We start from the raw sequence: 22,212 nt of genomic DNA on the forward strand, positions 1-22,212 counted from the left end.
TGTGTGTATGTGTGTGTATATATGTGTGTATATGTGTGTATGTGTGTGTATAGGTATGTGTATGTGTGTGTTTTTATGTGTGTGTTTATAGGTATGTGTAAAGATATGTGTATGTGTGTGTATGTATGTGTATATATGGTATAGTGTATGTGTGCGTGTGTATGTATGTGTGTGTTTATGTGTGTGTATAGGTATGTTTATAGGTATGTGTAAAGGTATGTGTATGTGTGTGTATATATGGTATATGTGTGTGTGTGTGGTTTACTCCACTTAGGTCTCTATCCATGCTGCAGCATATATCAGGATTTTTTTCTTTAAAGGCTGCATAGTATTCCATTGCGTGAACAGATACTTCCTTGATTTGTTCATCTGTTCATTTGTTCGTTGGATTGCTTCTCCCTTTGGCTTCTGTGAATTATGCCATGACAAACAGCCATCTGTCTTTTCAAACACTCCATCCTGTCATCACCAGATCTGGAGTTGCATCCTCTCTTGCCCCTGTCCTCTGTAACCTTTCTCCATGCCTGTTTGATACCTTTTTCTACCCAGAGCTCTGCAGGGTTGCTGGTCGGATGGCCCTTCCTCATCTTCTCAGTTTACCTGGCTGACCCACCTGTCTTGTGTTAGCTCCCAGGTGCCTTCCAGGGTTAGGAGTTCCATATCTCATCCCTGCCTGTGGTTTGGCTCTTTCAGCCAGAATACTTTCTCTATCATCTCTCCCTTGGGTGACCCAGCCATGCTTTGAGGCTGGCTCGGGTGTTGACTCTGAGGACCCTTCCCTCCAAGCTGGGCTAGGCTCTTCCTCTCTTTTTTTTTTTCTCCCCTGTTTTTATGCCACTTTTTTTTTTTCTTTTTTGATTGCTGTCCTAGGTAGGATGCAGATTGTCTACACTGTAGACTATGTAAAGTCAGAATAGAGAATCAAAGGGAAAAGAACAGAAAACTAAAAGTTACACCTTTTGGAAGTCTGCGTTACTAAGCCTGAATCTTTTCCTCTGATTGCTTATTTTTAAGACCCTGAGCGTATATGCCTTGGAATGAAAAGCATTACTAAATTACCAATGTGGTACTTTAATTTTGCTATACTATTGTTCAAGTCCTGAGTTTGACCCTTAAGATGCCAGGGAATAGTGTCGTGGGTGTTTTGTGTACTGTGATTCTAGATGTCCCCAGGGCTTTGTAGAATTGACCCATGACATTCCCTGAGGAGAGGACCAGAAGCCAGGCCTCTATGGATGCCACGAGGACTGTGCTGTGTTCAGTACTGTATGATTGGTCGCAGGCCCCCTTATCTGTAGGCACAGTGACTGAATAAGAGCAGGAACAGTAATAATGACATGAGTATGATGGATCTGGGCATGCTCAGTACTGAGACCATGCCTGGGATGCAGGACAGTGTGTGTTTCCAGTGATAGGAATTGAAATCTTTGGCTTCAGTGAGTAGAATACTTACCCAGAATGTGCACAGCTTTGGTCTGTTTCAAGAAATGCACAAAACCGGGCGCAAGTGCAAGCTTTCAATTCTAGCACTAGAGAGATGTATGCATGAGGATCAGGAGTCCAAAGTCATCCTCTGATTCATATCGAGTTCAAGGCCAGCCTGGACCATGTGATACCCTTATCCCATCCCCATTTTGTTTTGAGTCCCTTCTGATTTAGACCCCACCATTCAGCCTGCACTGGGGTAGGTGACATAGTGGTAGAGATGTGTCCATGGAGAAGGCAGAGGTCCAAGGACAGGAGGAAGGTGACAGACCTCTGCATTCTACTTGAATGTGTCCATGCGGACTCACCCAACATCAGGGACTTCAGGAGACTTCTTCAAGGCTCGTCTGGGGTGTAACAGTGATGCAATAGAAGCTCTGATATGTTATGCAGTTAGGGTCCCCAAAGCACAGGGTATTTAATGTGGCACTTAAAATGTGTGCTGGAAGGTTTCAGGCCTGAGGACAAGCAGTGTGTCTGGCTTGGGCTCCTGGAGGATCCACTGTGGGAAAAAATATTGGCCACAGCTGCTGAGTCCCAGTGGGTTTCCACGATGCAGGCCCCACATGCAGGAGGAACGTCCAATGTTCCAGCAGCCTGGAGGCTTTGTCTGCGCAGGCCCCAATGACACGAAGAAGTCTTTGGTTCCAAAAAGTTTATTATCATGGCGGATGGTGGATGGATCTGGGTGTACCCCCATAAAACTCAGGCCAGTCCTGAGTTAAATAGGGAGGGAGAAAGGGGGAAGGATCTGGGGAGGCATGCTTAATTTACTCCGCCCTCTGGCCTTCATTAGTATGTAAATCCCTAGGGCCTGAGGCCTCTAGTCACGCCCTCTACTTTGGGAGGGGCTGTCTGGCCTACGTGACTGAACAATGTAATTCTATGGAGACTAGACTGCTTTTCAGGACCCTAGGTTCTGGGGCGCGCCGAACTCCTGCCAGTTCTCACGCAAAGTCTCGGGGTTCTAGGCAACTGCCTAGCCATGACCCAGAATATCCTTACACAGTCCCACAGTCCACATGTAGCTTGTTGGAGGAGGTCTTTCATATATTTGTGGCAGTAAATTCTCTTCTGGAAGAGCCAGTCAGTGGGGAGACTCAGTAGCAGTCGGATTCTTACTCTGTGGGCTCTAGAGGCTGATGATCTTGATGAGATTTTGAAGACCTCCGCAGAGGGGAGACCCTCTCTCAAGTCTCAGAAAGTCACGACCACCCAGTAATCTGCTCGAGACACCATGTACCAGAGCAATTGCGAGGTCATTTATTAGGGCGTGACAACTAGCTGCCGGTCAATTCGCATGCCCACGCAGGAGCTGAATTGACCCCGACTGCCAGTTTGAAAGGAGTTTTTATAGGGAAAAACCACAAACCAAGGAATGGGAAGGGGGTGAGGGTGGGTTGCTAGGGTGGTATAACATAAAAATAGTGGAACATTCCAAAGGAACCCAACCTACGTGAGTCAGGATCAGGTGAAAACTCTGTACGCTTATCTTTCCCAAGAATGTGGTCCTGCCCTGTCACTTCGGCCCTGCCCCATCACCATGATTCTCAGCTTGGTTCCACCTGGCCAAATTGCATTCCAGCCAGTTCCTGCAACTAGTCCGTCCACATTTCCAACCTGCTTCATGCCTCCATGTCTTTGTAAAGAAAGCCTAAAGAATATTTTATGTCTAAAAAGGATTCTATATACCCAGTATCCATAACTTTTCCCTCTACAATTTGAACTGGTGGGTGCTGGCAGTAGTGACAAGTGCCTGTGAACTTAGCACGAGGGAAGTGAAGCCAGGAGGACCAAGAGTTCAAGGTCAGCCTTAGCTAGGTAGGCAAGTTCAAGGATAGCCTGGGCTACATGAGACTCTGTCTTAAAACAAGACTAGGTTAGACGAGCTGGCCACTTAGAAGCGAGGGAATAGAGATCCTGGAGACAAGGTGGCTGCTCTTCTAGAAGTGGAATGTAGACTAGGCCCGGAGTGGGGGTAGTTGGAGACCTGGAGCTAAGGGTCCAAATAGAAGGTTGCTTCTGTACTGGAGGACACCCCTTCACCAGGACAATGGCCATGGAGGTAGAGCTTGAGGAAGCAGGTAATGACCCCGTACAGAGCCGACAGAGCATGAATGGAGGAGGAGCCCAGGCCAGTGTCCTGGGAATAGAGTGTGTCAAGGGTGGCCATGAGGAAGATGAGATGGGACATACAAGTGGGCTGTTTGTACAGCCTGGGAAGTTAGGAAGCAGGGACCTCAGAGGCCAGGGTTGGAGTCTGGGGATGTGATAGTGCCTAGTTTGAGTACTCTAGACTTGTGAGGGGGTAGGACCCACCTCTGTGCTCCTTAAATCTTGTCACCCATTTCTTGGAGGAAGCAGTGCCCATTTTATCCTTGTCTCCTTTTCTCTGACTGGCTAAAGCTCAGGGACCCTCAGACAGCAGCCTGGGGTAGTATTTTCTCTAGAAGTTAGACATGTGAACCAGCTGTTCTGTGCAGAATGAATGTGACTTAAAACCACCCTGGAGTAGATCTACTGTGTATACGGTTAGCTAGGAAGCAGAAATTCCTTAAAAGACAGTTGCAATTGGCTTCTATTATGCAGACTCTCTCCTAGTGACACCAAATGTCCTCCCCTCACTGGCTAACTCTTTGGGTGTGACTGTGGAGGAGGCATGACCTGGCTGTAGATGTCAGTTCCCAGCAGTTCTTAGAAACAGGGTTGTTGGTCTGCTGAGGGGAACAGAGCAAGATTAGCCAGGAGGAAAGAGAACAGAAGAGCAAGAATGTGGGAGAAAGGGGGACGAGAAGCTTATGTGCATGGCCTCTTGGGGTTCACTGTATTGCATAGCAGGTCTCCAGCCTGAGGCTTTATGGTGAGCTTGAGAAATGTGAGTCCTCTCTCCGTCTGATTTCTGGACATAGCAGATGAGGGCACAGAGACCAAGGGAGATTGCCAGCCCTTCAGGTAGTTCAGTGGCATCTTCTGAGCAGCTTCCACTGGGTCTTGGAAACTGGCTAAATAGGGAGAGTTCAGCCAGGAGTGGCCACTTTTCAGGGAATCAGTCACCCTTTGACATTTGCGAAGGGTACACCTTTCTTCTCTCTACAGGAGAGCCTGGCAGAGTGCCTGGCACAGGTCCCTCACTGGAGTCTGGTGGCTGTCCCTGTCCTGCCCCTCTGCCTTAAATGCAACAGCCCGGAAGGAAAAGCTGCTCTTTTTTTGCAAGCCCTGGCAGAGACTTCTGTGCTTGCCGACAGCCGCCCACCCAGCTCCTGCCAGCAAAATGCTTTGTAGACACACTAGGCAGCCTTAGGGGGCAGGCTAGCCTGGGTTCAGTCTAGTCCCTTCTTTTAGTTACTATGTGACCTCAGGAGGGGCTTCATTTCTGTACATATATGGGAGGTTTAGGTCCCCCGCTTAGGACTTGTGTTATTCTGCTTCCTGTCATACATGGCTTCCTGATGTTCTGCATAAACCTGTCTTAGTCAGTGTTCTGTTGCTATGAAGAAACACCACAACCATGGCAATTTTTTTAAAAGAAAGCATTTAATTGGGGCTGGCTTACAGGTTCAGAGGTTTAGTTCATTATTAGCATGGCGGGACACAAGACACATGGTGCTGGAGAAGTTGAGAGTTCTACATCTGGATCCACAGGCATCAGGAAGAGAGAGACTCTTGGCCTGGCATGAGCTTTTGAAACCTCAAAGCCCAACTCCAGTGACACACCTACCCCAACAAGGCCACACCTACTCCAATAAGGCCACACCTCTTAATCCTTTCAAATAGTGCCGCTCCCTAAGGATTCAAATGTATGGGGCTATGGGACCAGTCTTATTCAAACCACCACAGTACCCATGATCTTTGTTCTGTGTTTTCTGGTCATCTCTTAGCACAACTTTATTTATTTATATTTCAATAATATTTTATTAATTCATCAAGACTTTCATACATTGTATATTGACCATGTTCACCCCTGCCCTCACCTCGCTAGCCACCAAATACAAAATTTTCTTCTTCATTCTCCACCCCATCCAGTTGAGTTAGGGTTGCCCAGTCTTGGGAGGCAGCATGCCCTAGAGTGTGATCACCCTACCAGGGATAATGGTATTAAAGAAAGATAACTCCTCCTCTCCTGGCAGCTATCAAACACCAAAGGCTCTCCAGCCAATGATGAGATTCTGCCCACCTCCTCCCCTCCACCTTGGGATTTGTCTGGCTTCAGCTTTCACAGGTTTCGAGCATTCTGTGAGGTCATATGTGCAACTGCCCAGTTGTGTCCAGAAAACACCATTTAATTGAAGTTATCCACACTCTTTCTCCATCACCATGAAAATCCCTGACCCTTGAAGGGAGGGTTGTGAGCTGTATGTCTCATTTAGAGCTGAGCGTTCTGTTCCACTGTCTCTTACGCTCTGCATGGTGACTGGCTGACGGTCTCTGTGTTCACTGCCATCTGCTGCAAGGAGAAGGTTCTCTGACAAGGGCTGAGAAATGCACTGGTTTTATAGCAGTAAGTCATCAGAACTCATTTTATAGTTCATACTATGTCCATTTAATAATAGTATTGGGTCTCCCCTGGGCCTAGCCTACCTTGCCACAGTTCTTGGCCAGGCTTACACTGTCATGTATAGATTTTATATGGAGCAGGCCTTAGAAACAATTAGAAAGTGGCTGGTGACTCCCAAAACTTGTGTTCCACTATTGCACTAGTGGCTGTATCTCGTCAGGCCACTCACTACTGTAACTGGCAGGGTTCAAAACTGGATAAAAGTGATGAGGACTTTTCTCTTCTGGTTGTGTGCAGAGCACCTTTTAGAACAATAAAATCTACCCAGTGCATATGAAGCTTCTGGTCAGTACCATCTTAGTTGCTCCATTTCCTATAACTCAAGTCTGTAGCACCTTAAACAACAGGGTCCCACCAGTTCAGCAGAGTAGCCAAGAGCACTGGCAATAGCCTCTAATGCTTGGTGTTTATGGGACATTATGGGTCAAAAAGTCAAAAGGAGATTTACTTCAGGTATAGTCTCTCCTCCACCTCCTGGATCCATTATAGGGTAACTCCAATAAAGCACACACACACACACACACACACACACACACACACACACACACAAGTTTGTTAGTGGGTTTCCATGTGGCTTTTTCAGAATGGATTTAGTGTTAGCGATCCATGTCCATATCCGTCCTCCATCCTGCCCTGCCAGCCCCACCCCACTTTAATCTTTCCTGTTCCATTACTCATCTTTAACTCTTTGTGCTCCTCTGTTCTATCTCCTCTCCCCCGAAATCATCCAAAAGCCCCTTACTAAATTCCTGACATCTATGAGTTTTCCAAATGCACATATCTGAAAGTTCAAAGCTTATATACAGAAGTGAGAGAAAATATGTAACATTTGTCTTCTGAGTCTGGGTGACCTCACTCAGAATAACTGTCTCCAGCCCCATCCATTTACCTGTAAATTTAATAATTTCATTTTTCTTAACATCTTAGTTAATTAACTGTTCTTTGTGTATGTTCATATTTGTGTGCATACTTTTGAATGTGCATGCACGTAGAAGTCAAGCATCAGCTATGTCAGCTGTGGGTGTTGGTCTTCAGGCCCCATCCTTCTTTATCTTTTGAGGCAGTCTCATTGTCCTGGAACTTGTCGAGTAGGCTAGGCTGGCTAGCCAGGGTGCGCCCAGGAGCTACTGTCTTCTGTGCTCCCTGCACTACATAGCATTGCCCAACTGTAATGTGAACCTGGGATCCAAACTCGGGCATTTACCCACTGAGCTGCCTCCACAGGCCATGCCAGGCATTTTAAAAAACATGGATGCTGAGGCTAAGATGCAAGCCTTATTCTTTACCAATTGAACAATCTCTCAAGACTCTCATTTTATTCTTTAAAAGAGATGGGTTCAGGACGAAGCTGCCCACCCTGATTAGACTTTGTTAAATGTGAGGAGTGGGTTTCCTTTGTGCCCTGTGCCATCATGCTTCCCAGGCTGCTGCTGGTGACAGCATCCTTGTTGCTCACACCTAGAGTGGGTACTCAGTTTTATAGGTGAGAAAAAGTATCTGACTCCTCAGTGGCCTGGTAAACAGGTGGCACCAAAGCCTAGTTCTTGTGCTGGGGAGATGGCAGAGTGACCTTGTAAATGTGGTGTGATGGTGGCATTTTCCATTTTAAACTCTTCCAGTGGCTTTTAATCCTAACAAAGGGGAAAGACAGCTTTTCTCTTGTTAGTGGGGCCTCCAGAACTGGTGTCCGAAGCCCTCTCCTCCTCTTCTACCCTGCCTTCCTGTCTCGTGTTCCTTTAGCACCATGGCTTTTTTCCGCTCCATTTTCTTTTTATTTGTCTGTTTTTTGAGACAGGATCTTGAGCTCCTTATGTAGCCAGGGATGGTTTTGAACTGCTGATCTTCTTGCCTCTACCTCCCAAGTGCTGGGATTATAGGCAGTGCTACATCCCTGCTGTCTCTTTTGTTCTTTAAAGAGCTTTGAAGATCTGTTTGACATCTAGTTAGGCTGCTTATCTTTCTTTACTTGCCTGGTCTCTTATCATTATGTGTGTGTGAGTGTGTGTGTGTGAGTGTGTGTGTGTGTGTGTGTGTAAATGCAGGTGCCTATAGACTCCAGAAGAGGGCATTTGGTCCCCTGAAGTTGGAGTTACAGGAAGTTGTAGGCCACCCAGTGTGGGTTCTGGGAACCAAATCCAGGTCCTCTGCGAGAACAGCAAGTGCTCCTAATTGCTGAACCATTGTCCAATCCCAATTTACAGTCATCTTAAATTAAGGAACAAATCTATGTTCCTGAATAACAAGTAGAAAATGCCAAGAGAACTGAGAAGATATCCCAACCAAAGACCTGAGTTTGAACCCCAGAACTCACGTTATATTAAAAAAAAAAGCCAAGTGTGTTGGTATGCACTTATAACCCCAGCAGTAGGTAAGCAAAGACAGGTGGCTTCCTGGAGCTTGATAGCCAGTCAGCCTAGCTTAGCTGGTGAGTTCAGGCTCACAGGAGACCCTTTATCCATCAAAGAAGACTGTGCCTAAAGAACTATATCCAAAGTTGATCTCTGGCCTTCAAATGCACATGTGCACACATGTACAGGCACTCTGTCCATGTACTTGAACATGTGTACTTGCATGTGCTTGAGTCCTCTCACAGATAAAAGAATGTGAAGAAAACAATTTCACATTATCTCCCTCTCACATGAAGAAAATGTCTCATGCCAGAGGATGTATGTTGTGTGTGTTATAATATACACACATAGTTTGGTTGTTTACTTTTTTTTTTGGTGGGAGGGTCTTCCTATGCATCATAGGCTAGCCTTGAACTCTCAAACATCGAGTCTTAGACCCCTGAGTGCTGGAATTACAGCTGGGTACCATCACATTTGCTGATTACTTTTCCTTTGGAGGAAAATCACTACACGTGTGTTCCCTCAGTATGTGCTCTCAAGTCTGTTTTTATGGCTGACATGTCAAGGATGGTCATGAATCAATGTTACTTCATCTCATGATTCCAAGCAACTGATTTAGTGAATTTTTCCTTTACTTTTATTTTTGAAGTCAGTGTTCTAGAAGATACTGTGCCCTTGTTCGTTTTGTCTTCCTAGTGTAATGTGTGTGGGTCAGTCTCCATCCTGGCTGTGGCCCCAAGCTGCCTCTGGCTCCCTGTGTCATGCTTATTATGGTAGTGACCACTTGTTTTCCAGGAGATGCTGGAAGTGTCCCCAGCTTCCTGAGTTGTCATCCACACAGGCACATTCTACTTTTTTGCCAGTGAGGCCCCTCTCCAAGAAACCGCCCTCTTGAACAGAATTCTCTGAACACCTGCTGACTGACGATGTGGAGTGTTTTTATTTGAAATGACTGCTCACTTGTGACTTTGAGACTTGTGACCTTGACCTTTGTGTGGGAATCTTCTGTCATTGTTTTAAAAGGCTGACAATGGGAAAGAAGTCACTTTGACCCCAATGGTACTCATGAACAGCACGTAGGGTAATACAGAGTTAGTACTGGCTGTGTACACGCCATACACATATTAAAATGCATTACACAGGCTTTGACACTGCCTGTGTAGTATTTGATCCTGTGTGGGAGAACTTGTCAGGTAAATTCATCATAGAGCTCTGGGAAGTCTGTCTGTGTTTTGTGTGTGACTGTATGTGTGTGTAAGGTCAGCTAGAAGGTAAATTATTTACATTCAGTTACTATTGTTTGTCCCATAATATATAAATGCCAACACTGGAAAGGGAAGGTAGACAGTTATCCATGCAAAGGACAGAGAGGACCTTTAACTGCTGGGCCTTCTCATGGGCCTAAGATTGTTTTGATAGCCATTACTTCAGGAGGTCGTGGGAGTGTAAGAAGTTAATACTTTTTTACACATTTCGTACCAAAGCACCTAATGTGGTGGTGCACACATGTAATCCCCGAGCCTGAAGAATCAAATGGGTAGCTCAAGGCCAGCCTGAGTTATGTGGTTAGCTTAGGGACATCTTGGATTACATAGTGAGACTCTGTCTCTAAAAATGAAAACTAATGTCAAATTCCCGTCTCCCTGCAAAGCCCCAAAGTTTATCTTTGAAAAACTCTTACTGAGTTGAATTTCAGTGTTGTTGCCTTGTGATGTGTCAGCTTTGCTTTTGTGTGAGTGTGAGCTTTATTTATAAGACTTTACATCTTTCTTCCTCCTGAGCCGTCTCTCTATCCCCTCCAGTGAATTTTAACAGCACTCCTTTATTCTCTCTGTTTCTGTCTCTGTCTTTGTCTCTCTCTCTCTCTTGGTCTCTCTCTCTCTCTCTTGGTCTCTCTCTCTCTTGGTCTCTCTCTCTTTCTTGGTCTCTCTCTCGGTCTCTCTCTCGGTCTCTCTCGATCTCTCTCTCTCTCTCTCTTGGTTTCTCTCTCTCTCTCTCCTCTCTCTTGGTCTCTCTCTCTCTCTCTCTCTCTCTCTCTCTCTCTCTCTCTCTCTCTCAGTGTGTGTGTGTGTGTGTGTTTATAACACAGTGCATGTGTGGAGGTCATAGGATGACCTGTGGTGTGTCTGTTCTCACTTTTGACTTGGCCTGAGGTAGGGTCTCTTTTGATGGTCACTGTTGCTTAGGCCAGGCTACCTGGCTTGAGAGCATCTTTGACCCCTTCTCTCTCTGCCTTCTTCTCTCTGTAGTAGCACTGGGATTACAGTCGAATGCTACTGCACAAGTTCTTACGTGGATGCTGTGGCTTTTCTAGCATAATTCCAAAGTCCTTCCACAACCCTTCCCGAAATGGTCTTTCACACCAGGATCCATGCCTCTGTGCTAATATCTGTTTCAGTTTGCTTTCTATTATTCTGATAAAACACTGTGACCAAGAGCAACTTGGTGAGCAAACGGTTTATTTCACCTTACACTTCTACAACATAGTCCATCACTGAGGGAAGTCACAGAAGAAACTCAACGCAGGAACCTGGAGGCAGGAATTGAAGCAGAGGCTGTGGAAAAGTGTTGGTTGCTGGCTTGGTCCTTATGACTTGCTCTCATCCTTCTTTCTTATTTATACAAGTCAGGACCATCTGCCCAGGAATGGCACCACTCAAAATATGCTGGCCCCTCCCATATCAACCACCACCACACACGCACATGCATGTGCCCCAGGCTAGCCTACAGGAAATCTGGTTGAAGACATGTCCTCAATGGAGGCTCCTCTTTGCAGATAACTCTAGCTTATGCCACGCTGACACAAATCCAGCAGGACAGAAGGAGGAGTATCACTTTGTATCTCAGACTAGCCTGAAGTTGACTGTAGCCTGTCTTAAATGCATGGCTCATTCTCCTAACTCTGCTTCTCCAGGCTGGGGTCAGAGCTGACCTGTGTTTAGATGTTAAAGAGGCAAAAGGGAAGAAAGTAGCTCCTTAGACTGGACTGCTTATTGATTCTTTGTTGGGCTGTGGATAAGCTTTCTGTTGCTGCGTGCCTTGAACTTCAGAACTATTGACAAGTCCCTGTGAATACTTTCACAAGGACACCACAGCCACTCCCTATTTCAGAGGCCAGTCTTATGTGTCAGATGACAGACTTCTGTGGGTGTTTATAACAGGCTTTCTTGCTGGTTCTTTCTCTCTGAGTTCAGAGTTGCTTTGTTTGATTATGGACTTTGGTTCAATGCCACACAGGCCTAGAGAAGGATACCCAGAGCTTGGTGCATTAAATTTCTAATGCATCAGATGCCCTAGAAAATAAAACAAACAATAACAACAAAACAAAAACCTGTTAGATGGCTTTGATAGATTATCCAAGGATTAGCCTATTACTTTGGAATCTGCATTGTAGAGCAGTTGTATATTTTTCTTTAGGAAAATATTATTGTATAGCATCTTCATTTTTCCATTTGCTAATTTCTCTGTTCTTTCACTATTTGCCTATATTTTCCTTTCTGACTGATGAATATTTCTTGGCCCTGGTCTGCATGGCTGTCAGAACTCCTTGACTTCCCTTCTGCTGATTGTCCCCAATTATAAAGTGGCTACACTAGTAACAGCAGATAACCAACATTTATGTAATGTTTTGTAGCACAGGAAGCTTTTAACAGCAGATAACCAACATTTATGTAATGTTTTGTAGCACAGGAAGCTTTTTGGTGTGTTTTTTTCCTCCTTTCCAGTTAGGCAGTCTTCATGAGGTGGACATTACCAAAGGCATGTATATTAGTCAGGGTTGTCTAGAGTCACAGAACTCATGGAATAAACCTCAGTCTGTCTGTCTGTCTGTCTGTCTGTCTGCTGTCCATCCATCCATCCATCCATCCATCCATCCATCCATCCATCCATCCTCCACTTGTCCATCCATCTGTCCATCTGTCCACTCATCTATCTATGGGATTTATTTGAATTACTTTGACTTACAGGCTACAGTCCAACTAATCCAACAGTGGCTAGCTTTGAATGGAAACTCCAAGTCTCTAGTATCTGCCTGGTCCCAAAAGGCTTTGTGTCTCAGCTGGTCTTCTGTATCTGCTGGAATCCTGAAGAAGTAGGTTCCAATGCCAGTGAAGGGATGGATGTGGTAGCAAGTTGAGGGCAAGCAGGAAGAGGGCAAAACTTCCTTCTGTATCCTTATATAGGCTTGTAGCAGAAGGTATGGCCCAGATTAAAGGTGTGTAGTTCTGCCTTAAGATCTGGATCAAAGGTGTGTGTCTTCCTACCTCAAGGGTCTGGACTACAAGTGGATTTACCCACTTCAGACCAAGCAGAAAATCTCTCACAGGTGAGTCCTCCATTTCTAGATTGTAGTTAATTCCAGATACAGTCAAGCTGACAACCAAGAATAGCAATCACACTTTGTTTCCAGAATATGTGGAACCTAAGATGTCTTGGGTGCCCCATCAAGGCTAGTTCATGGCCTCTATTAAAGCTCCATGCATCCCACACCTCCACTCCATACTTAAGGTTCAGGTTCCTTAGCTGAAGTCACATTTTATTGAGACCAAATGGAACTGTTTCCCCCCCCCCCCGTCACAATATATGGTGCTTTGTTTAATAAGTCAAAGACCATTATAGATATTATATGCATATATACTATCCATATATCTGTATGTGTATCTACTACTGAGTGTAACTATGCTAGAGAACATGTTTTCTTGAAAGAAAATCATTTGAAGACACCTCTAATGTATTGATCAAGAGAATGCTTTCTTTAGTTAAAAGGGTTGTTCTTTTTTTCCTTCCTTCCCTCCCTCTTCCCTCCCTCCTTCTCTCTCTCCCTCCCTCCCCTCTGTTGCTCTCACTCTGTAACCCACACTGGCTTCAAACTCACAGTCTTTCTGCCCCGCCCTCACTAGACCTGAGGTCAGTTTAAGGAATCTGGATAGTTGTTGTCTTAAGTTTGTTTTTCTTTTATTTTGCTCCTTTATTATTTTACATGTATGGGTGTTTTACTGCATGCATGTCTGTGTACCTGCTGCAATCCTCCCTCCCTCCCTCCCTCCCTCCCTCCCTCCCTCCCTCCCTCCCTCCCTCCCTCCTTCCTTTCCTCTCTCCCTCCTCCCCTCCCTCCCTTCCTCCCTCCCTCCCTCCCTCCCTCCTTCCCTTCTTTCCTTCCTTTCTTCTTTCTTTCTTTTGTTTTCTGTTGGAGGGGTGAGACTAGGAGGGTTTTAATAGGATCCACTTCCTTCGAAGAAAGTCTGGGTGATTGTATAGATTATTATTCAGAGAGTCTCATTAGGCAAATCAAGAGAAAGAGATATGAAATTGAGACAGAAAATCAAGCACCTGGAGTGTAAGCATCAATCTTGACTTCATTTTAATGAAATAACTTCATGTGTTTTGAAATATGACAGGAGAGATAAAAAGAGAAACAGATTGAAATCTAACTCTGAGAATTCCAGGCTGTATCTACTTGAGAAAACGACTTGTGATTAGTTTTTTAAACGATGAAATGGAAATACTAATAAATAACTTGAAGTGGCTGATAGAAGCAGTTATTACCTATGCTCATGGACTGCATACCAGACATGTCTGTTTGTCTTTCTGTCTCTGTGACAAACACATGAAGAAAGGTTTAATGGAGAAGGAAGTGTTAAAGGAATTTTAAAAATAATTGTTTCTTGTTTATCTTGGCTAGCTTCTAAATAAGTGAGACAGAGACTATTAGATTTATTTAATCAAGCTTTATGGCACAATAACTGAGTAGTTATTAACCTATTCTAATCCTCTCAGCTCTTCTGGCTACCTTCCAGCCAAAATCCCTGAGATACTTGCGTTTTAGAATTGATATGGCTCTCTCTGCTCCAGATGGTTTCCCATGGTGTCTTTTGGATCCCCCTCCCCTTTTTTTTGTGGTAAATCCTCCTCCTCTTCCTCTTTCTCTCCCCCTCCCCTGACTGGGGTTGGAAGTCCAGTTCTATTGTCTCTTCTGTTCAGCTTTTGGCTAATCAGCCTTTATTGACAAGTTGGAAATCAATGGGGAACAATGTTTACACAACATTCAGGCAGGAGATACATAGAATAATCATTACAGTGCCGCGTCTGGATTGCAGCCAGATACGAGGGCAGAGAAATCAGCATTTGAATAATACCAGGGTAATCTTTACATAGGGCGCAATAACATTATGCCCACAAGGAAGGATTTAGTCTGGCTCATGATTTCAGAGGTCTCAGTCCATAGTTGGCCAGCTCCATTGATGTGGTTTCTGGTGAGGTCGAATGTTGTGGTAGGCTGTGTGTGGCAGAACAAAGTTGCTCACCACACTGTGTTCAGGAAACAGAGAGAGAATGACAGTGTTACTGGCTGCCGCCTCCTCCTCCTCCTCCTCCTCCTCCTCCTCCTCCTCCTCCTCCTCCTTCTCCCTCCTTCTCCTCCCTCCTCCTCTTCTTCCTCCTTCTCCTTCTCCTTTTATTCTACCTAGTCCACAGCTTATAGGCTGCTGTATCCCATGGTCAGGGAAGGTCATTCTCCTTAGCAAATTCTCCTGGAAACTCACATGAACCCAGAAGTTCCACTCAAACTGAAAACTGAGATGTGCTTCATGACATGCAACACTCGTAGTTCCTGACACACATGTTTCTAGAGCCTGTAGTATCTCACGTGGGGTGAAAGTAGCCTGCACTCAATAAACTTGGAGCTTTACCAGGGTGAGAGTAAAGCCATCTGTGCTTCCAGCAGCCACCACTGAGAGTCACGGTAGCCCTTTGCTGAGGCTGACCCTTATCATTTGCTTTCTCTCCCAGTTGTCTGTATCTTGATGACTTGGCCAGGTGTCTCTGATAATTTTGTCCCCTGTCTCTTTCCTCTAGAACTCTGAAGGTGGACTCTATGTGTGCATGAATACATTTTTGGCCTTTGGAAGGGAACACGTTGAAAGACATTTTCGAAAAACTGGACAGAGCGTATACATGCATCTGAAGAGGCACATGCGAGAGGTGAGCGGGATGTTTGGAGGAGGTTCCTGCATGTTCACGTCAGGGATTTTACTTCTCTCTCAGAACTCCTCATTCTCTTTAATGACAGGAAACAGCAGCAGTGTGTAGACACACCAAGGTTCCTTCCCATGCCTCTCCTTACCTTAGCTAGTTTCATTTTTCTTCTCCTAGGCCACCAGTTGGAATTAAGAGGTTGATTGATTGGAAAAAGTAATTTTAAGTTTAAAAATATAAAAATGTACAAAACTACCATATCCCAGTGTTTTCCTTAAGCAAGAGAAGCGACTGTCTTGAAAGTTCCTATCTTTTTGTTTCTTTAAAATATTGTAATTTTTCAAAAAGAGGTCTTGGACTCTGTAAAGATTAATTAATTTATTCACTTTACATCCCAAAGCCCCCCTTCTCCTTCCAGTCCCACTCTCAAAAATCCCTCTCTCATTACCCCTTCGAGAAGTCCTGCCTTGGGTACCACCCTGCCCTGGGACATCAAGTCCCAGCAGGACTCAGTGCATCCTCTCCCACTGAGGCCCAACCAGGCAATCATGTTAGGGGAAAGGGATCCAATGGTAGCAACAGAGTCAGAGACAGGCCCCGCTCCAGTTGTTAGGGGATCCACGTGAAGACCAAGCTGCACATCTGCTACAGATGTGTAGGGGGTCTAGGTCAAAACACTACATGCTCTTTGGTTGGTGGTTCAGTCTGTGAGTCTCCATGGGCCCAGGTTAATTGACTCTGTAGGTCTTCTTCTGATGTCCTTGACTCCTCAAGCTCATTCAGTTCTATCCTCCACTCTTCCACAAGACTCCCCGAGCTTTTCCTAATCTTTGGCTGTGGGTGTCTGCATCTGTTTCCATCTGCTTCTGGATGAAGCCTCTCAGATGACAGTTATGTTAGGTTCCTGTCTGCAAGCATAGCAGAGTATCACTAATAGTGTCAGGGGTTGGCTCTCTCTCATGGGACGAGTCTCAGGTTGGGTCAGTCATTGGTTGCCTGTTCCCTCAATCTCTGCTCCATCTCTATCCCTGTGCATCCTGTAGGCAGGACAAATTTTGAATAAAAGTTTTTGTGGGTATGTTGATGTCCCCCTCTCTCCGCTGGAAGTCCCGCCTGGTTACAGGAGGTGACCACTTCAGTCTCCTTATCCCCCACTGCTAGGAGTCTCAGCTAGGGTCACCAGACTCCTGGGAGCCTTCTCCATCCCACGTCTCCAGCTAGTCCCAGAGATGCCCCTCCCCCATTGACTTCCACTCTTTCCCATCCCTCTCTCCCCATACCTGATAATATTTTTTATTCTTGAGACTTTATATATTTATTCAATGAAACATGGTCATAGCCACTCCCTTTCTTCCTCCATCTTACATCCCTAAGTTGCCCCCAATATGTCCCTTTCAATGATCCATGTTCTATCTCTTGATAACCCACTGAGTCTGTTTAGAGCTACCCATACAGGCATAGGTGTGTGACCATCCTCTGCAGCATGGGAGGTCTACCAGTAGCCACACATTTAAAAGAAGAACAGCTCTTCCTCTCTGGTAGCTCCTCAGTAAGTGGTGGGGCCTGAAGAGCACATGTTTCAAGTGTGCTGGGACTGTGGCTGGCTTGATCTTGTGGAGGTCTGTGCTAATAACCACTGCTGCTGTGAGTTGATGAGGGTCAGAGCCACGTCAAGTCAGAGAGCTGCTTCCCATTCTCCAGCTCCTATGTTCTTTCTCTTCTCCATGATGTACCGTTAGCCTTGGTGGTAATGGGTTGATAAAGATGCCCCACTTAGGACTGAGCATTCAGTCTCTTATTCTGAGCACTTTGACTGGTCACAGATCTCAGAGTTGATTGACTGCCCACACAGAGAGAAGTGTCTTTGACAAATATTGAAAGAAGTCTAGGGCTATAAATAAACATAAATGTTTAGAAAGCAATGACAATGTGACCATGTAGCAAAGTTTATAATAGCAGACTCTACCTGGGAAGACTATCTACCTATGGTAGATAGCAAAATTATAATAGCAGACTCTACCTGGGAAGACTCTATCTACATAGGTAGGCCTATGATCAACCCCACCATGGTCTTTTGATGAGGCTTATGGTACCAAGCATGACTCTCTCTCCTGTGGAGTAGGGCTCAAATCCAACCAGAAAGCAGTTAGTTACTCTGTAACGGTCAGGTCACTAGTGCACCAGTATTGCATGTCAGGCTGATGTTCCCTCATGCAGGGTCTAGCACTCAATAAAGACCAATGGATTCCCTTTTCTCTCAGAAGCTTACCTAGAAACTGTGAAATCTAGCCAGTGGAGAGGATGGTTCTTGGTTTGTTTGGGATTGATTTCTCTATGTCCTGCAGCCAGATGAGTGGCATATTCAGCTATAGGGTCTTACCATGCAGCTATGGTGTGTGATCAAGGGCAACCGAAGTACCCTGTGCTGTTTGAAGACCTTCAGGGGCCTTCAACCCTGCATTTAATAACCCATGTTTTCTAGGAGTGGCATTGTCCTTCCATGTACAGTAATTCTGGTTGAACTCTTTCAGAGTTATATTTTGAAGTTGGCTTAATAACAAGTGAATGTCTATATAAGGTTTTTCATATATCCTTAGTTTTGGTTAGCTGACACTAAGTTCTGGGATTTACCGGTGTGTGTTGGGGATTGATCTCCGGGTTTAGTGCATGCCAGGCAAGCACTCTGTCAATGAAGGTATATCCCCAGATCCCTTTGAAGCCTTTCATAACCCAGAGCCAGCACCACTTGTCCTTATTGCTATTCTCATGCACATCAATATATCTGCACTTATGTATGGATAGTATGTAGTATGTAGTGTGACCATACATTTTAAAGATACAGATGCACACCACTTCTCTTTCTCACCTGTGATTCCACAGAGTGCCTCACTCAGTATTGTTCTGGAATCTAGTCACACTGAGCTGCATGTGGATGTATTCACTTCATATTCATTACGAGCTGTTTAGTATTCTCTCCTAGGCTTATCTCTAAGTTCCTTCGTTCTCCTATTGCTGAACATTTAGATTCCTTCTGTTCGTTGCCATGCCAAACAATGCAACCTTGAACTTTTGTAATGCATTTTTAACAGACACCCTTGTGCAAAGATTTTTGAAAGAAACTTACCCTAGAGATCCAACTGGCTTGTGGGTGCCAACCTTCAGTTTGTCAGGAAAAGGGTAATTCTCCTCTGTGTGTTAATGCCAGGGTGTCTTCCTGTCTAAGTGGTGAGGAATGTCTGTTTGTCCACACCCTCACTGTTCTCTGGCCAGACTTTCAGTCTTTGCTAGTCTAATAGTTGAGAAGTGACAGAAATATTTGGCGTTTCATTCTGTGGTGATTGAGTATTTTCTTATGTCTTCATAGTCATTTAGAAAGTTATGATTATCATTGAATGTCACCATGTCACCTTAGTTACTTTCCTGTAGTTACTGTTCTATTGCTGTGGAGAGAGCTTAACTCTGATCCACAAGCATAAACGGGTGGCGGGGGGGAAGAAAAGGGAGAGGAGAGGGGGAGGGGAGGACAGAGGGAGAGGGGAAGAAGGAGAGGGAGAGTTAGAAGAGGAAGGAGAGGGAGGGAGGTGGAAGGGGAGGGAAAGGGACAAGTGGAGGTAGAAGGAGAGAGACAGACTGAGGGAACCTAAGAGGGAAACTAAGAGAGATAGAGAGAGATAGAGATAGAGATAGAGAGAGAGATAGAGATAGAGATAGAGATAGAGATAGAGATAGAGATAGATAGAGAGAGAGATAGAGATAGAGAGATAGATAGAGAGAGAGAGAGAGCCAGAGAGAGACTGAGACTGGGCAGCCCATTCCCAGTGACACATCTCCTCTAACAAGGTCACATGTCCCGATCCTTCCAAAAACAATTCCACAGAACCAAAGATTCAAATATATGAGCCTGTGGTGACAATTCTCAATCAAACCACCACAGGTGTGTGTGTGTGTGTGTGTGTGATATAGGTCAGAGGACAACTTTTGCAAGTCAGTTTTCCCCTTTCTATCATGTGTTTCTGAAATTAAACTCAGGTCATTAGACCTGTATGCCAAGTGCTTTTACCTACTAAGCCATCTCTGACCCCTTGTTTTTGTTACTGCTTTTATTTTATTTTATTGCAGGTTTATTTGATTATTGATTTTGTTTTCAAATACCCATCTTATATAGTTCTAATAATTTACAGAACATCTTGGATCTTCTGAATAGTCAATTGTGATTCAAGCTTTACTTCATTTCCCATGTTACGATACCTGGTATGCCGAGAAGTCACAGTTTCAGAGATAAGCTTTGAAATCGTTTACTTTTGTCGGATACTGTGTTGCTTTCATGCCTCCTCTGCTTTGAAATCATTTACTTTTGTCCGATACTGTGTTGCTCTCATGTTTCCTCTGCTGGGATCTGGGATAATTCTTATGACGTTCAGGTCACTTTACGTTTTAGTGTAAAGGGATGGAATTAAAATGGAGGCCGAGAGACTTTACTTTCTCAGGGTCACAGGGATGGTGGTGTCGTTGTGGACTGCTGGTGACCTCCTTTGTGTGATTCTGCATCTACATCTTTACCTTAGTGCTTCCGTCTTTGGTGACACCCCCACTCAGTTTTGCCCTTTTGCCTGTGTGTTCCTATTTTGATTTGCTCTTCTCTGGCCTCTAGGCCTGACACTTGCCCAGCCTCTTATGACTCATAGCTTAAACCACTGTATCAACAACAGTCTCCCCAGCTGACCCCTGCCCTTAACAATGGTCCAGGTGTTATCCAGTTGACACATTGATGTTCCCTGTACTAATGCTGGAACTCTCCCACCACTGTGGGGTTTGGGATGACAGAAATCCATTTTGTGTTACTATAATGAGATAGACTAGCTTTATAGAGAAATCTAGTTTGGGGTCTGAAAATCCAAAAAGCATTGTACAGGTTCTGGTAAGACCCCACAAAGAACTTGTAGATGGCAGAGTCTGTGCGTGTGGAAGTCACTTTATGAAACAGAAAGGAGAGATTTCACAGTTCTTTCTGAGGACGTACCCTGATAGTACAATTTGCTTCAGTTTTAACATTCTCATTCTTGCCCAATACCATGCAAAGGGCCAAGCTTACAATACAAGAGCCTTTGAGGAGAGGAGTTGACTGTGTCTAATACTCATGCAGGACCAGCATCCTGGCCTCAGTCTTCTGTTTGGCCCTTCGATTGCTCTGTGCTCTCCTGATCTTCTGAGTGGCCACTGAGCACTGGTTGCTTGCCTCAGGTAGTGCTTGGTCACTGTGTTTAGCTTTGGACTGTACATAGTCTGCAGGGACCTGTGACTGTATTAGTAATGCACAGGATGTATTTCTCATCTTCTGGAAGCTGCCTGCTTGTGGTTTTCATCCCTTTCTTCCTCACTCTTGACAGAAAGCTACGTATAGCTGTCTTTGTCTTCCCAATTGCCCCTGCTTTGGGGAACTCACTGTGTTTAACTCTTCTTTCTTTTGTCTGGGTCTAGCTTCTTTCCTCAGGTCTTCACATGGAACACTCCACACCAGGGCCCTCTCCTTCCATCCTGTTGTAGTTAGATTGTGATCTTCAACTGAAGCCTCTTAAACAAACACCTTCCTCCCCGCTCCCCAGTCACGGCTGTGTCTCCTTTCAGGGCTCACACTGTGTCTGACTGAGTAATACTGTGGATCCCTGGAAGTGTCTGCCTTCAGTGAGAGCTTGGTTGCCACACCTGCTGGATTCATTTTAGGTCTGAGGTTACTTTACGTTCTAGGAGTTTGAAGATTTGAGACTGCCTCTTGGCATCCTTTCTTTGGCACCATCCGTTCTTGTCGTCTCTCTTTTCTGGCTCCTTTTACGCTCAGGCCCTTCCTTCGGTCAGTTGTTAGTTCCCTGCCTTTCTTAGGGTGCAGTATGACCAGCCCGCTCTCTTTCTCTGAACATGCTCATTTTGTTTTCCTTGTCCTTGCTTGGCTGTTCTAAGTGGAGGCTTCCAAATCAATCGTTTCCCAGAACTGGATTGGGCCATCCAAATCTAATCTCTGGTTTTTTTCTCAGCGTCTCAGAAGCTCCTCAGGTTCAGCATGCCTAGTTACAAACAGCATCCTGTCTGCCAGCCCCACCCTTCCCTGTGAGTTCCACAGATCCAGATGATTTTTTTGGGGGGAGGAGGGTGATTTTCTTGTGGATCTTCCTGGTAACGAGATCTTGTTACCTGAGCTTCTATTCTAACACAGTTCTGAAGTCCATCCAATCTCCACCAACCTGGCTGCTATCACTTAGAGCTCTGTGTTTCTGTGGTAGACATGTCTTGTAACATGCTGATTAATTTTCCTTCCTTTAAACACAGAGCTTTATATTTTGGCTCATGATTGGGACACACAGCCTCTTCAACCCTTTCTTACTGCACCAAATTTATGTTCTCCACATGGCTGCTTCTCCTTCCTGGAATGTACCGTGGCTTAGTGCTGTGTAGGTATGTTCTCCGTATATATGTGGTTTTAAAAATCTACTTATGTCCTCATTTCTCTTTTACTCGTTGTATTCTCTGCAGTTAAAAAATATCCATTTATAAGCAGGGAGGTGGTGGCACATGCCTTTAATCCCAGCACTCAGGAGGCAGAGGCAGGCAGATCTGTCTGAGCTTGAGGCCAACCTGGTTTACAAAGAGTGTTCCACCAGGACAACTAGGGCTACATACAGAGAAACCCTGTCTCAAAAACCAACCAACCAACCAACCCATTCACCTATCCATCCTACCTACCAACACCTACCTACCCATCCATTCCTCCCCCCTCCTTCCCTTCTTCCCTCTCTCCCTCCATCCATTAATCCATCCATCCATCCATCCATCCATCCATCCATCCATCCATCCATC

General features: G+C 45.1%; 1 protein-coding gene across 1 annotated transcript in view; it reads left to right on the plus strand.

The window, feature by feature from the left end:
- The window catches only part of Usp13 (ubiquitin specific peptidase 13), a 106,727-nt gene that overhangs the window by 6,589 nt on the left and 77,926 nt on the right, over positions 1–22,212 (plus strand). The window contains exon 2 of the mRNA XM_028763958.1: positions 15,244–15,369. Within this exon, the coding sequence (XP_028619791.1) occupies positions 15,244–15,369 (126 nt within the window). The remainder of the gene's footprint in view (positions 1–15,243; positions 15,370–22,212) is intronic.

Source organism: Grammomys surdaster, unplaced genomic scaffold (genome assembly GCF_004785775.1).
Source record: "Grammomys surdaster isolate TR1022 unplaced genomic scaffold, NIH_TR_1.0 62, whole genome shotgun sequence".
In the NCBI taxonomy this organism is placed as follows: Eukaryota; Metazoa; Chordata; class Mammalia; order Rodentia; family Muridae; genus Grammomys; species Grammomys surdaster.